Here is a 14,843-nt window from a genome sequence, read left to right on the forward strand (position 1 = left end):
ACAGACAGAGATCACAAGTAGGCAGAGAGGCAGGCAGAGAGAGAGGAGGAAGTAGGCTCCCTGCTGAGCAGAGAGCCCGATGCGGGGCTCGATCCCTGAGCCTGAGCCGAAGGCAGAGGCTTTAACCCACTGAGCCACCCAGGCGCCCCCAGAGGCATCTCTTTCTGTGCCAGCGGTTGCTCTTTCCCAACACCCACAGATTCCTGGCGGGGCGGGGTTTGCACCTGTTTTACAAAGGTGGGCTGAGTCCCGGAAGAGAGACCGCCGCAGTTCCCTCCTCTTTTCTTCCGGATTGGCGCCACCATCTCTCCGGAACCCGCGAGTCCGGCCGTCGCGGTTCCGGTCGGAATTACTCTGCAGCGCACGCTGATATGGCTGCGCTGGTTGTGAGAAGCGCTCGGGACGTGCTGAAGCGTGCACACCTCGCGACCATCCCGCGGAGACATCGACATAAGAAGAAATGGGTAAGGTCCGGCCGTTGGCCCAGGAGGGAACAGCGACAGCGGCCTTTTGCCGGGAAACTTGGTCAGCCTCGCACTTCCATCCCTCGGACTGGTTCGTAACTCCGGCGCCGCTGGAACGCCTTCGGCCTCTTTTCCCCGCCCCTCAGGGGGCGTCACTAGGCCCCTCCCTTTCACGTCTGTCACGTTTTCGCTTCTATCCGCCCTTTTGTTTCGTCACAAGGCTTGGGTGGTTGCTCGCGTAATGTCTGAGCCCTCCCGACTCCGCCCCTCTAAGTTACGTCATCACCACCGCCCACATTCTTTCAGTTATGTCACCGCCCCTTGTTCCCCGGCTCTCGGTTACCTTCCCCTTGGCCCCCACTACCCCTTCCACTTGCCCTCCTCCCTCTCCTCTCCCTCTCCCCTCCCTCCCTACCCCGTTCCCCTCTATCTCCCTCCCTCCATGACCTCTTCTCCGCCTTTCCTCTTAGAACTTTCAGCCCGGCCGCCCTCACCTCTCGAAAAATGTTTTAGCGACAGCCCCTACCTTGCTGGGTCTCCGCCGCCCTCCGGGAAAGGATTCAACCCCATCCTCACTCTCGAGCTGCCTCTCGCACCCAGGAAAGGTTACAGTGATCACCCTGACCACGCTCCTGGCCTTTCCCCAAACCCAGGCAAAGCGTGCAGCGACTCCCCTCTCCCCCTGGACTCTTCCAGCTTCTCCAGAGACCCATTCTGTGGCCTCACCTGTAGGCCTGGAATTTCTTCCCTAATCGCCACGCCCCCCTCCCTACCCCGACTGATTCCCTCCCCACCCCCACCGCCTCCCTCCCCACCTCCACAGCCTCCCCTGCGCCCCAGGAGATGTTCTTTTGAACCCTGTTCTCCACTCCTTGGAAGGCCTTTCTGCCGCGAGCCTATCCTCTCGTGTTCGCCCCCTTCGAGCCCTTGTTTTGATCGGTTCAGCCTTCTGGGGTCACCCCCTGTTCGTCCACGGAGCCCTTATTGCAGCTGGATCAGTCCCCCGAGAATACCGCGTCCCTGTCCCCGAAGCCCTTGCATTGACCAGCAGACTTACCTCTGTTATTGTGGTGGATACCCTTCAGCCCTGGTAACTAGCCCGGGGACTTCCCCTTCTCTTGCTCATCGGCGGGTGAGAACCAGTCCCGTGACTTCTCCTATGCTCCCTCATGGGCCTTTGGAAACTGGCCACATGATTTCATCTTCCATTACTCCTGGGTCCCAGGGAACTTGCCGCATCACTTCACCTACTCTTACTCATAGGCCCCTGGGAACTGCCCTTGTTATTTCACCTCCTCTTGCTCACCAGGCGGTGGAAATTAGATCTGTAGTTTCCCCACCCCTTTCTCACAGGGTTTTGGAAACTGGGCCCGTGATCTCCTCTCTGCTCTGTCCCTGGTCTTCAGGCAGAAGTTATAATGACCCTCCACCTTCCCCAACATCTTCCCCACTCACTGACAGCTTTTGCCATAGCCTCCTTAAGCCTCCAGACCCTTGTGAACCTAAACCACAGCTTGACCTGCCCCTTGGGAAAAATTGCTGTGGCTCCCCACTTTCTTCTCAGGCAGGCACATCTGGCTCTCCCAGCTCACCTCAGGAGGGCTCTTTTCACTATTCCCATATTTCTCAAGAGACCCACATACCTGCCCCTGGGAGCCCGTGTTGTGCCCTCCGCCTGCCTGCTCAGAGTACTTGTTCTCCTTGCTCACCTCAGTCCCAGGCTCCCGTGAAGCCTTGCTTTGAGTCCATTTTCACCTGGGAGACTGGTGGGAACTCTTGCCTCTTTGTAGAGCCAGGCACCGCGATTTCTTGTCCTCCCTGCCCTAAGGAACCGCCTCTTTCCCTGTCCTCTCATTGTCCTTATTCTGTCTTCTCCTTCCCTTCACCCCTGAGCAACCAGTTTATATCTCCACCCCAGTCACCCCCCCGCAGAAGCGATAATGAACCCCTTCTTCCTACCCCAGCTGGCCCACAAGTGAAGTCCCCCAAATCCACAGAGTTAAAACAGCCACGTGCTCTCCACAGATGTCGCTCCCTGATCATCCCTCTCCAGCACACTACTCTTGACTTCCCCAGACCCCCTAAGGCCTGTGCCTCTCCTCCACCTCCCTCCCACCCTTCTGGTCCTTCTTGTACAGTGACATCCTTTACCACTTGCTCAAATCCCTGCCCTAAAGAACTTCCCCAAGGAACTCCCTTACCTACTGTGATCCCTAGAACTCTTAAACCTGTTCTCCCCACTTGTCTTCCCCTTCGCCTTCCTTTTTGTCCCGTCCCACCCAGTAGTTGCGTTCAGAGCACCTCCTGCAGACTTCCTGTAGGACCCCCGTGTAGTACCCATATATATTCCGTGGTTCCTCCGACCTCTGATCCTTGCCCACTCCTTGGTCCCCCTCAGTGTCATAAACTAACCATGGTGCCCCCCTGTGGCACCTTTAGCGCTCCCAGGGGCCCACCCCAACCTCATCGCCAGCCTGTGCCACCTCCCTGTTCCACCCACATCTATTCTTTTATCCCATTGCGAACACCCTTTGATCCTCAAAGTTTACCCATTGCCCCCCAAGCCCGGGGCCATCCTATGGCCTGTGATAATATGCCCTGTGGCCTCCATGTCTACTCTGTGGCTCCTCGAGGCTGCTGCAAAGAGCCCCCCAAGGTTCCCTATAGCTGTCCTTTGCCTTCGACGAAGACTTCCAGCTGTAGCACTGATCTCAGCTGTAGTTCAGCTATTGTTATCAGTGAGTGCCAGAGTAGTGACAACCAGAGCAAAAATACCCACCAAGGCAGAAATCGGAGCCAGGCTGAGAATACCCACCACACCAGAAGAAGTCGAAGTCAAAGCAAGAGTCTCCGTCCTCAAAGAAGTCAGAGCCGGAACGGGAGTCCCACTAGCAAGAGAAGTCGGAGCCCGAGCAGTAGTCCCCACCAAAGCCCAAGTCAGGATAAGAGCGAGGGTCTTCAGTGTAGTGGAAATCAGGGCCAGAGTGAGAGTTCTCAACGGAGCAAAGGCCAGGGCATGGGCAAGAGTACCCTCCATGACAAAAGTCAGAGTGGAAATAAGAGTCCTCGCCACGGCAAAAGGCGGGGCCGCAGCAAAAGTCCCCACCAGAGCAGGAGCCGGAGCAAGAGTCCTCGCCCTGCCAAAAGTCATGGTCGGAACAAGAGTCCCCGCCGCAACAAGAAATGAGGGCCAAGGAAGATTTCTGCCCAAACCAAAATGCGGGCCAGAGCGAAATGAACAGACAGTAATAGGACTAGCCCAAGAGGACTAGTAATAGCCCAAGTGAGGGTCCCGGCTGTGGCAACGTGGACAGAACTGAAGACCCCTCAGACGACGTCTTCATTTTCCTTTTAATCTGTGTTTATGCTCTGCAAGCCCAAATCCCGTCTCTCTCTGCTCCCCCCATAGAAGTCCCCATTTTGGTTTACACCACAAGGTTTCTAGGAGTTCTCCTTGTCCCACCTTCCTAGGCTCTAGGAACTCTCCCCAAATGACCCTCAACCCTGTGATTCTCAGCATTATGGTGTCAGTCACCTCATGACCTTAGGTAAGTTACCTTTCTCTCTCCATCAAATGTGGAAGGTTGGTATCTTTTGTATCCCACTGAGCTGTCTGCCTTTTTTGGAGCTCACATAAGCTAGGAGACAAGAAAGTGCTTTAGAGGATGGAAACGGCTGTTCAGAAAGAAAGCATCTTTTGTTTTTAAGGCTGAGGCTTCCCCCAAGGCCTTCATAGTTTCTTCCAGCCTTCTGTAGGCTCTTTTCAAGAGTCCTCTCCTGAGCTCCCATTCTCTTTAGTTCTTACTCCCAGGCCTCAAGGATTCCCCCTTTCTTGGTGACCCACCCGCATATGCCGTTGTGAGAGCTGCAGCTTGCTTTCTCACAGCCTGAGATAGAAAGGCCTGCTCCCTAATACTTTTCTCTTTCATACTTCTTTTCTGGACGGCAGAGGCAGGACGCAAACACAGGAGTGGGCAGTGGCTGGATCCGTGTTTGCTGCAGGGCTCTGAGCTATTGGTGAGGTCAGGTGGTAGGGGAGAGGCAAGTCTGGAAGATCAATAAGCCCGTTCTTTTTCTTTCAGGCTGCCACAGAGCCCAAATTTCCTGCCACTCAACTGGCTCTGCAGAATTTTGACATGACCTACAGCGTGCAATTTGGTGATCTCTGGCCATCCATCCGGGTCAGTCTCCTTTCAGAGCAGAAGTACGGCGCACTGGTCAATAACTTTGCCGCCTGGGATCATGTGAGTGATGAGCTGGAGCAACTGAGGGCCAGGGACTTTGTGAAGGAAGCCATCTCCCACGGGGAGCTGGAGCCTCAGGGTGACCAAACTCCAACTCCAGCCTCTGGGGCCTACAGCCCGAACCTTCGATGCTTCACTTTTGCCAGAGGGGATGTCAGTCGGTTCCCTCCCGCCAGGTAGGATCTGGGGCTGTCCTGAGTGTGCTGGAAGTCGACAGAAAGAGACCCAGCTCTTGTCCTGTTTCCTAAGGATCATAATATTGCTGATATTTATTGAGTGCTTATATATGCTAGGTGTTTCTCTAAGTGTTGTATGTGCATTATCTCCTTTTGTTCTGCCAGCAGCCCTCTGAGGTAGGTAATAATATTTCTCTTTTCCATTTGAGGAGACAGGTGCAGAGAAGTTAAGGCACTTGCTTGCTTTAGGTCCCTGAGATAGCAGGTTGGTACAGCTCGTGCTTAGACCTAGGCAGTTTGACCCCAGAACCTGCTCTGCTGCACCCTATGGAAGACAGCCATCTCTAACTTGCACACTTACTGTACCCTCTGCAGTTAAAATCTGTATTTTTTTACAACTGCCTTCTCATTTTGCCCTCATAGCCACCCATCCAGGTGAGGACAAGTAACCTCCTGATACAAGACAATGAGTGAGACTTACCTAGGGACACAAAAGTTAGTTCCAGAGGGGTTGGTAGTGAGGGGACTTCTGGTCTTCTTATCCAGTGCTCAGCTGGAGCAGTTTGTCTTCCTAGTGAGGAAGACAACAATTAAGAAATTATTTATAATTGTGATAAGTGCTCCAAAGAAAAAGTACAAGATGCTATGAAGTTTTATAATTAGGAGCTCTAACCCAGTCTTTTCTGAGGAAATGAAATTTAAGCTAAGACCTGAGAATGAGTAGGAATTAAAGCTTGTGGCATGGGGATGGGGATGGGAGGCTATAGAAGCTGGCAAAAGGGGGCGCCTGGGTGGCTCAGCGGGTTAAAGCCTCTGCCTTTGGCTCAGGTCATGATTCCAGGGTCCTGGGATTGAGCCCCACATCGGGCTCTCTGCTCAGCAGGGAGCCTGCTTCCCCACCCCACTCTGCCTGCCTCTCTGCTTACTGGTGATCTCTGTCTGTCAAATAAATAAATAAAATCTTTAAAAAAAAAAAAAAAAAAAGAAGCTGGCAAAAGCCAGGCTTTGTAGGTCTTTTAGGCCATTTGGGATTTTGGACTTTTTCTCTAAAAGAAAGGAGGAGCCATGAAAAGTTTTAAGCTGGGGAATGACATACTCAGATTTGGATTTTTAAAATTCTGGCTGCTGTGTGGAAAACTGATTGGAGAGGGGCAAGTCCGTGTATGACATATGAAATGGGGATGTAAATTAGGAAGCTTTTGCAATGGTTCTAGCTACTGGCTTGAGGGAAGGTTGCATGCTTAGGAAAACTAGGAGGTAAGGGTAGAAGAGTATGTGGTGGGGGGGCATGTGTGGGAATCTTGAATGCTAGGAACCTACAGGTTGGGAGAAGGGGAATTTTTAAAATTATTATTAACATATAATGAATTATTTATCTCAGGGGTACAGGTCTGTAATTCATCAGTCTTACACAATTTACAGTGCTCACCATAGCACATACCCTCCCCAGTATCCATCACCCAGCCACCACACCCCTCCCACCACCCTCCCCTCCAGCAACCCTCAGTTTGTTTCCTGCAATTAAGAGTCTATTGTGGTCTGTCTCCCTCTCTGGTTTCTTCCCATTTCATTTTTTCCTCTCTTCCCCCATGATCCTCTGCTTCTTTTCTCAAATTTCACAAATCAGTGAGATCGTGTGATGATTGTCTTTCTCTGATTGATTTATTTTGCTCAGCGTAGTTCCATTCATGTCATTGCAAATGACAAGATTTCAATTTTTTGATGACTGCATAATATTCCATTGTATATATATACACCATATCTTCTGTATCCATTCGTCTGTTGATGGACATCTAGGCTCTTTCCATAGTTTGGCTGTTGTGGACATTGCCGCTATAAACTTTGGGGTGCACATGCCTGGGAGAAGGGGATTTTGATGGCCCAGGGTTGCTTCTAAATGGTTGGACTTTCCAGGGCTGGATGGCTTCAGACCATGTACCCTATAGTCCATGTTGTGGTAAATTGCCAAGATATGTTCTAGAGAACCACTGGAAAGGGTTTCTGAGTAGGGGAAAGGCAATAATGTACAATGATTATAAGCATAGGCTTTGGAGTCAGGAAAACCTAGATTTGGAATTTGCCTTCATCATTTAATAGACATATAGCTTTGGATAACTGACTCTTGGTTTCCTTACTGGAAACTCATCTGGAAAATAATGGTACCGATACTGTAGCTCATATTTTGGCTACTGTTCTAAGCACTTAACTTCTATTAATTCCTTTAAACCTCACAATAATCCTATCTGGTAGGCACCCTTTTTTTTTTTTTTTTTAAGATTTTATTTATTTGACAGAGATCACGAGTAGGCAAAGAGGCAGGCAGAGAGAGAGGAGGAAGCAGGCTCCCCACTGAACAGAGAGCCCAATGTGGGGCTCGATCCCCACATCCGCAGGACCCTGGGATTATGATCTGAGCTGAAGGCAGAGGCTTTAACCCACTGAGCCACCCAGGCGCCCCTGGTAGGCACTCTTATTACAGATGAAGACATTGCTGCATAGAGAAGTTGAATAATTTGCTGAAGACACACAGTTGTTGAGCAGCTGGGCTGGATTTGAGATCCAGATGGTCTGGCTCTGGAATCTGTGTTCTTCTGCCTCACAGGTTCCTAGTGAGGACTAAGTTAAGTGATGGATCTGAGACACTAGTACAGCACCTACAGTATAGCACTCACAAACAGTACCTCTTTTTTTTTTTTTTTTTTAAGATTTTATTTATTTATTTGACAGAGAGAGATCACAAGCAGGCAGAGAGGCAGGTAGAGAGAGAGGAGGAAGCAGGCTCCCTGCTGAGCAGAGAGCCCGATGCGGGGCTCGATCCCAGGACCCCGAGATCATGACCTGAGCCGAAGGCAGCGGCTTAACCCACTGAGCCACCCAGGTGCCCCCAAACAGTACCTCTTGTTGCTGATATTCTTCTCATCAAAGTTATGCTTCAGGAAGATCATGTTAGTATATTGGGGTGGGAGGGAGATAGATTGGGGCAGGATTGGAGATCAGTTCGGAGGCATCAGTTTTAGGCAGAACTATGGACACAGCACCTGTGGTTTACCAAGTTGCCTGAGGTGCTTGGCTTCTACTCAGAGGTTTGGGTTTCCTTCTTGTCTTGATAGGTTCTGTATAAATCAAGGGAATCCCAATCTCTCAGGAGGTCAAAGATGTATTTAGGGAGTCCAGGAATTTCCTGAGTTTTTCTGAAAAAGTGTTATGCCCCCCCCCCGCCCCCCGTTTTTGGAAAGAGGGACTTTAGCTTTCAGCGGATTTCAAAATTGTCTGTGAACCAAAAAAAGGTTGAGTGATGCTTCCAAAAGGAAGGAACTGATAAGAATGGGTTTCTTAGACCTGTGCTAGTGTGACAGGAATTTTGTGCTTTTTTCAGATTTCTTATCATTCTCCTCCATGAGGCATGAGGCACACAGTTTCAGGGACAATCCAAGTGTGATTTGACTTCTAAAATATCCCACCATAGTCTGAGCTTACTTGTGAAGGTGTCACAACCTCAAGCCTGGGGACTGTAGCTCTTATAGTGGACCCTCAGTGGTGCTATGTCTCTTGTCTTGTTGCATTTTTCTCCCAGAGCCTTCCTGTCAGGGCAGGTTTCTGTCTCCTTGGATCTGTCTCCAGTGGCTGAGCTGTGTCTCAGGCAGGAGAGTGGCTTATGACAAACGGCCTGGGAGTGAGGAGTTCTGTGACCATTAGGTTGCTATCTGTTGTCCCTCTGTCTCTACTCATATGGTTCCTGCCTGTCTTCATGCGTTGGACTCTTATCACAGCCTTCTCACTGGTGTCTATTTCTAATTTGTTCTTTCTAGCCTGCCTAGCTTTCTAAAACTCTATTCAGATGATCATGTCCCTTTCTTTACAGACTTTGGTAACTGCCTGCCCGTTACAGTCCAGACTCCTTAAAATAGGGTTTAAGGCTTTTTATAACCTGGCCTCTATCTGTTTTTCAACTTCAATCTCTTTCACCTTGTATTTCTACTACACCAGATTTCTCATTGTTTTTGAAAGGAGCTATGAGTTTGCCTCTTTCCATGCCTTTGCTTGTTCTTCTTTCTGCTCTTGGATTGCTCTTGTTTCTTCCTCCCTTCCTCCCTTCTTCCCCTTCCTTTACCTAATGAGGGCCTATTTCTTCATCAGGCCTGACTCAGGTAACTGTGAGAGGCACAATTGATGGCCTTCTTCTCTAAACCCACGAAGCATTTTGTGTCTTAATATGTGATCCAATAAGACTGAGTTCCTCCTATATGCCAGGTGGCGTTTCATGTGCTGGGGTTATTACAGTGAACAAAGTCTCTGCCTTCATTCTAAAGAGGGAGAGGGAGGAGAGTGCACACACTTACACACACACACACACACACACACACACATCTGTACATGTAAAGTGAATAACAAGTGCTTCAAAGAAAAGTACTATCACATAGAGAGATAGGAGGTGATGGGAGTAAGGGGTACTGTTTTTAGATAGAGTAGTCAGGGAATGCCAGTGCCTCTCTGATGAGATAATTTTGTGGAGAGAACTTTGAGGAGAGACTGAAAAAAATGAGGAATCAAATCAGGGCTGTTTGGGAAGAGTTTTGCGGGCAGAAAGTAGAGCAGCTATAAAAGCCTTAGACTGCAGTGTGCCTGGCTTAATTAAGGCAGGGCAAGATGGCTAGCTTGGCTGGATTGGAGTGAATTGATCCATGGGTTGGTTTTTGTTTTTGTTTTGTTTTTTTTTAAGATTTTATTTTTAAGTGATCTCTGCACCCAGTGTGGGGCTCAAACCGACAACCCCGGAAGCACCTCGGTTGCTGAGTTGGTTGGGCCACTGGCTCTTGGCTTCTTGGGGTCCTGGCATTGGGTCCCACATCTGGCTCCGCACTCAGCACCAGTCAGCTTGTCCCTCTCCCTCCCACCTTGCTTCTCCCCCACACACCCTAACGCATGCACTCTCTCTATTTCTCTCAAATAAATAAAATCCTTAAAACAACAAAAAACTCCACAACCCTGAGATCAAGAGTTGCATGCTCTACTGACTGAGCCAGCCAGACACCCCTCGATCTGTGTTTTCAGTGTCCCTCTGGCTGCAGTGGGGATGAATGAGTGAGGTAGTGGGTCTGAGAAATGAATTTTTGCGGAGTAGAACTCAGTAGTCCCCAAGGGCATGAACTTGGTGGCCTTGACTTCCACTGGGTCTCCTGACTTGGTATTAGACTCTCAGGTGGTCTCCTCTCTTCTAGGCTTGGCAGCCTGGGTGTCATGGACTACTATCTGATGGATGCTGCTTCCTTGCTGCCTGTCCTGGCCCTTGGCCTACAGCCCGGCGACACTGTGCTTGACCTATGTGCAGCGCCCGGGGGAAAGACACTAGCACTGCTTCAGACTGGCTGTTGCCGTAAGTCAGAGGGCTGGTGCCTTGGGGTGGGAGGGGTCCCTACCTCACCCAGCCAGGGACCTCCCGAATAGGCTGGGCTCTATGGTCCCAGGGTCAAAGAGGGTATAGTGCTCGCTTGCTAAGGTGGTGTATTTTTGTTTGCAGTTTTCTCCTCTTTTCCTCTGTCAGTTGGCCAAGAAAGGTTGCTGAGCCGAGCAAGGTCTCTGAAGGCAGATTCAAGCAGGGCCCTGATCAATCTACACATGACACCTTCATTCCTCTGTATCTGTTTACTTTCGTCTCTAAGATTAAGTTCATTTCCTTCATCTGTCAACGAAAGCAGTAAGATCTGGCTTCAGGCTCCCTTTATAGCTTTAGGTCATTCTTCCCCAGACTTTATGTGCTCCAGCCACATTCTGCTACTCCGTGTTATTTGAGTCAGCCTCCATCTTTTGTTCATGTTCCATTTTCTGTCTAGAATACCCTCCACCCTATCCCAGCTAGCCTGCCTGTAGCCTTTGAGCTTTCAAGCCTCGGCTCAAGTGTGCCACCTCCTGAAAGTCTTCTCTCCTGACCTCTGCAAAGTGATGCCTGTCTCTGTATGCTCCCGTGCGGTGGGTGCTAACAGTGTTAGCACTGTTAGCCTTGTATCAGAGCTTTACCTGGTATGCATCTTCTCCCTCTTCAAGAATGAACTCCTTGGCGACAGGCCCAAGTCTTATTCATCTCATACTGCAGCTCCCGGCCCAGGCCATGTGCACTGGAAGTGTTCATTTCAGCTATCTACTGGCTGACAACCCACCTTTATTTATTTATTTTTTTAAAAAGACTTATTTATTTATTTATTTATTTATTTGACAGACAGAGATCACAAGTAGGCAGAGAGGCAGGCAGAGAGAGAGGGGGAAGCAGGCTCCCCACTGAGCAGAGAGCCCGGTGTGGGGCTCAATCCCAGGACCCTGAGATCATGGCCTGAGCTGAAGGCAGAGGCTTAACCCACTCAGCCACCCAGGCACCCTGACATCCCACCTTTAAAAAGATGGTGTTTTTTCCATGGAGACCTGAGAAATATCCAGACGGGGGCTGTTGTTTTTCCACTCATGCTGGAGGTCAGCCAGGCTCCTCTTGCCTTATGCCCTAGCTTTTTTTGGGGTGCTCACCCCTTCTCTTCCAGTTCTTGTCAGTCAACTTGCACAGTTTGGGTTGGCTTCCAGCCTCATGGTCAGCCCTGTGGGTGATTGCAAGGTACCACATTTGATCTTACCTTCTGGAAGTGCAGAGGGAGAGGAGAAATAGTGTTGATATTGTTTAATGAGTCCAGTGCAGGAGGTTCCAGCCTCTGTGCCAGGCTGTGCTGATCTGCCTGAGTGCTGCGGGAATCCGTGAGAAAGGGGATGAGTAAGGTGGGGTTACTTGGAAGAGGAGGAACTTGCACTAAGAGGAAGGAGAAGGGCTGAGGAGAAGTCATTGAGAGTTGCTCTTCTAAGGTGTACTAAATTACCAACACCTTGCTCCCATCCCAACTCCTTATCAAAGGGAGTCATTCATCCCGGTGGAAGAAGGAAACTTGGAGTTTCTCTAGTTTAGCCCTCCTATTTTAGGGAAGGGGAAGTTGAGTCCTGAGGAGAGTAAATAATTTAACTTTTATCCGAGTTGGAGATAGAGCCAGAACTGGAACCCAGCTTTTCTGTTCTCCGTTCATGTCCTTCTGCAAATTCCTCCTGAGCAGAGAATCCAATTTTTACTTCTTTAAGTGCCCTCAAAAATTGAGACTCTATGTCTTTGTGGGAACACGAAGCTCATTCATGGTAGTGATCGCTCCCATAAGGTATAAGGTATGCACTCTAGTTTTTCACCATTGTTTCTGACTTTCCCTTTCACTTCTTGACTCTGAGGCCAGGTATCAGTCACCATTTATCATCAAGCTTGCGGTAATGTTTTTTCTTACAGGAGAGCCAAGAGCAAATTGAACTATTTCTTGAACTTTGTGTTTGTCACAAAAGGGAAAGTGAAAGATAGATGGTGAATCAGTTAGGATTAGGTTTGGTCATATACAATAGAAAATGACTGGCTTAAAGAAGAAAAGTTTTTCTCTCTTGTATAAGAGAGCTGGGACATAGGCAATCCAGGACTGGTATGGAGTCTCCACAATCATCAGGGACTTGGGCTCCCTCTTTCTTTTTGCAGCCTATTTTATTTCTGGCTTCCCTTCTCAGGATTGCCTCATGGTCCAGGATGGCTGCTAGAACTCCAGTTATCACATTCAGATTCAAGGCAGGAAGAAAAGATGTGGTAAAAGGGGCACACCAAATAGTGTTAGCTTCTTTTAAACATCTTCCCATAAGTCCCACACCATAATTATGCCTACAACTCATTGACCGAAACTTAGTCCTAACTTAGTTATAGAAGGAGGCTGAGAAATAGGGCACATTGCTCCCCTTTCCCTCAGATAAAATTGGGAGTTCTATTACTAAGGAATGAGGAAAATAAATTTTGGTAAATGTGTAGTATCTGCCCAAGATGAAGAGAGAGACAGATTTCAGAAAAGCAGGAGAGGGCATACTTATTTAGAAATATTCATACTTCGTCTGCTTTATTTATTTATTTACATATCCTTTCTGGCCTGGGTTTGTGATTACCTTTGCAGCTCCTACTCAAGAGTGTCTAGTACTGTGCCGTATACATAATAAATATTTCTACTCCACTTGCCTCTGCCTCTGGGGTCTGCATTGATTGACTATGCCCAAGAATTGGTCTGACTCTCCATTAGCACCATTGCTGGTAGGATGTTTTGTTGGGGCATGGCCTTGGAGTTTCTTTATTCTCACAGGTATAAACTATCCCTACTACCCACAACCACTTAAAGATTCAGTGCAATCCCTATCAAGGTTCCAATGACATTTTTTCCAGAATTAGAAAAAACAATGCTGAAATTTATATTCCCACAGGCAATCTCGCTGCCAATGATCTGTCCACTTCTCGAACAGGCAGACTTCAGAGGGTCCTTCACAGCTATGTGCCTCAAGATATCAGGGATAGAAATCGAGTTCGAGTCACCTCATGGGATGGCAGGAAGTGGGGAGAACTGGAGGGGGACACCTATGATCGGGTGAGTGATTCCTGACCAGACATCCATCTGGCCAAATCTGGTCTCCCCATTCCAGCTCCAGACCCTCAGCAGGTAGGGTCCAGCCCTCCATATTTGAGGATGGAGAGCCATTTCTGGACCTGGCCCGCTCTCCATGGGTGATTGGGAGAACACAGCTATCTGCACAATTGTTGGTAATATCTTCATTAGAGATAATTAGCAGGAAAGAGGTTGAACCTGACTGAGTGGGAAAAGAGATAGTAGACTCTCAACTCACTTGGTTGCTCAGAAACTCTGATTAAAATGAGTATGAATAAGCTAATTTATTTTTGAATATTAATATAGCACATGGTGCAAAATTCAGAAGGTATAAAAGGGTATTTAGTGAGAGGTATCCTTCACTTTTACTCCTGTCTCAGGGCCTTCTCCTTCCTCTCCCCACAGATGACCATTGTTTATATTTTCTTCTGTATCCTTTAAGATGTATCCTTTGTGGATACACAAATACAAATGTGTGTGGTTCTTTTTTTTTTTTTTTAGTCTTTGTATGCATGTATGCATGTGAGCAGGGCAGGGGGCAGAGGGAGAGAGAGAATCTCAAGCAGATTTCACACTCAGCCTGGAACCTGATGCAGGGCTCATTCTCAGGACCTTGAGATCATGGCCTGAGCCAAAATCAAAAGTCGGATGCCCAACCGACTGAGCCACCCAGGTGCCCCAATTTGTGTGTATTTTCGAAAAAAGGAGTGGTGGTATATTATTCTCACTGTTTGGTCTTTGTAGTTTTTTCATTTAATAATGTACCCTGGGGGCGCCTGGGTGGCTCAGTGGGTTAAGCCTCTGCCTTCGGCTCAGGTCATGATCTCAGGGTCCTGGGATCGAGGCCCGCATCGGGCTCTCTGCTCAGCGGGGAGTCTGCTTCTCCCTCTCTCTCTCTGCCTGCCTCTCTGCCTATTTGTGATTTCTGTCTATTTCAAATAAATAAATAAAATCTTAAAAAAAAATAATGTACCCTGGGGTTCAATCCTTTTCAGTTTTATGCTTTTTAAGTATCATTGCTAGATAAATTTATATGCATATAAGATTGGACAGAGGGTACTAAATCACTCTCTGTGGAGGTTACATCGGCTTCATTTCTACTGGTAATGCGGAAGAGTACCGCGTTCTCAAATCCTGCCACCACTCGTGTTACTAGATGTTTTGGGTTTTGCCAAACTGATAAGCATCTAATTTATATTCTCTTATTATGAATGATGTTGAAAGTCATTTCCTGTTTTAAAGTTATTTGCATTTTCTTTTAATTGGCATATTCTAAAGGTATTTATTAAAACATATACTTCTAAAAATATAAAAAATATATAGCTATTGTCTCTCTGTTATCATGACTCATTGATCTAATCTGTCCGGTTCTCACCATTCTGGTTCAACCACTCTAAGAAATTGAAAGACCGGGGGGAGGAGTCAAGATGGCGGAGAAGTAGCAGGCTGAGACTACTTCAGGTAGCGGGAGATCAGCTA

The 14,843-nt window shown here is 48.4% G+C and overlaps 2 protein-coding genes across 2 annotated transcripts in view; both read left to right on the top strand.

The window, feature by feature from the left end:
- The first annotated feature begins 230 nt into the window (after window positions 1-230).
- The window catches only part of LOC111142815 (NOP2/Sun RNA methyltransferase family member 4), a 27,984-nt gene continuing 13,371 nt past the window's right edge, over window positions 231-14,843 (top strand). The window contains exons 1-4 of the mRNA XM_022496136.1: window positions 231-464; window positions 4,547-4,884; window positions 10,104-10,258; window positions 13,186-13,346. Coding sequence (XP_022351844.1) covers window positions 372-464; window positions 4,547-4,884; window positions 10,104-10,258; window positions 13,186-13,346 — 747 coding nt within the window. The 5' untranslated portion in view covers window positions 231-371. The remainder of the gene's footprint in view (window positions 465-4,546; window positions 4,885-10,103; window positions 10,259-13,185; window positions 13,347-14,843) is intronic.
- LOC111142814 (sperm head and tail associated protein-like) lies at window positions 890-4,569 on the top strand. The gene has a single exon (XM_022496135.1). The coding sequence runs from the start codon at window positions 907-909 to the stop codon at window positions 3,649-3,651; it is 2,745 nt and encodes a 914-aa protein (XP_022351843.1). The 5' UTR covers window positions 890-906; the 3' UTR covers window positions 3,652-4,569.

The sequence above is a fragment of the Enhydra lutris genome, unplaced genomic scaffold, assembly GCF_002288905.1.
Source record: "Enhydra lutris kenyoni isolate GAN:26980312 unplaced genomic scaffold, ASM228890v2 scaffoldscaffold9, whole genome shotgun sequence".
Classification (NCBI taxonomy): Eukaryota; Metazoa; Chordata; class Mammalia; order Carnivora; family Mustelidae; genus Enhydra; species Enhydra lutris.

Coding starts and splice junctions, on each gene's coding strand:
- LOC111142814 (XM_022496135.1), top strand. CDS start 907: ATGACCTCTTCTCCGCCTTTCCTCTTAGAACTTTCAGCCCGGCCGCCC.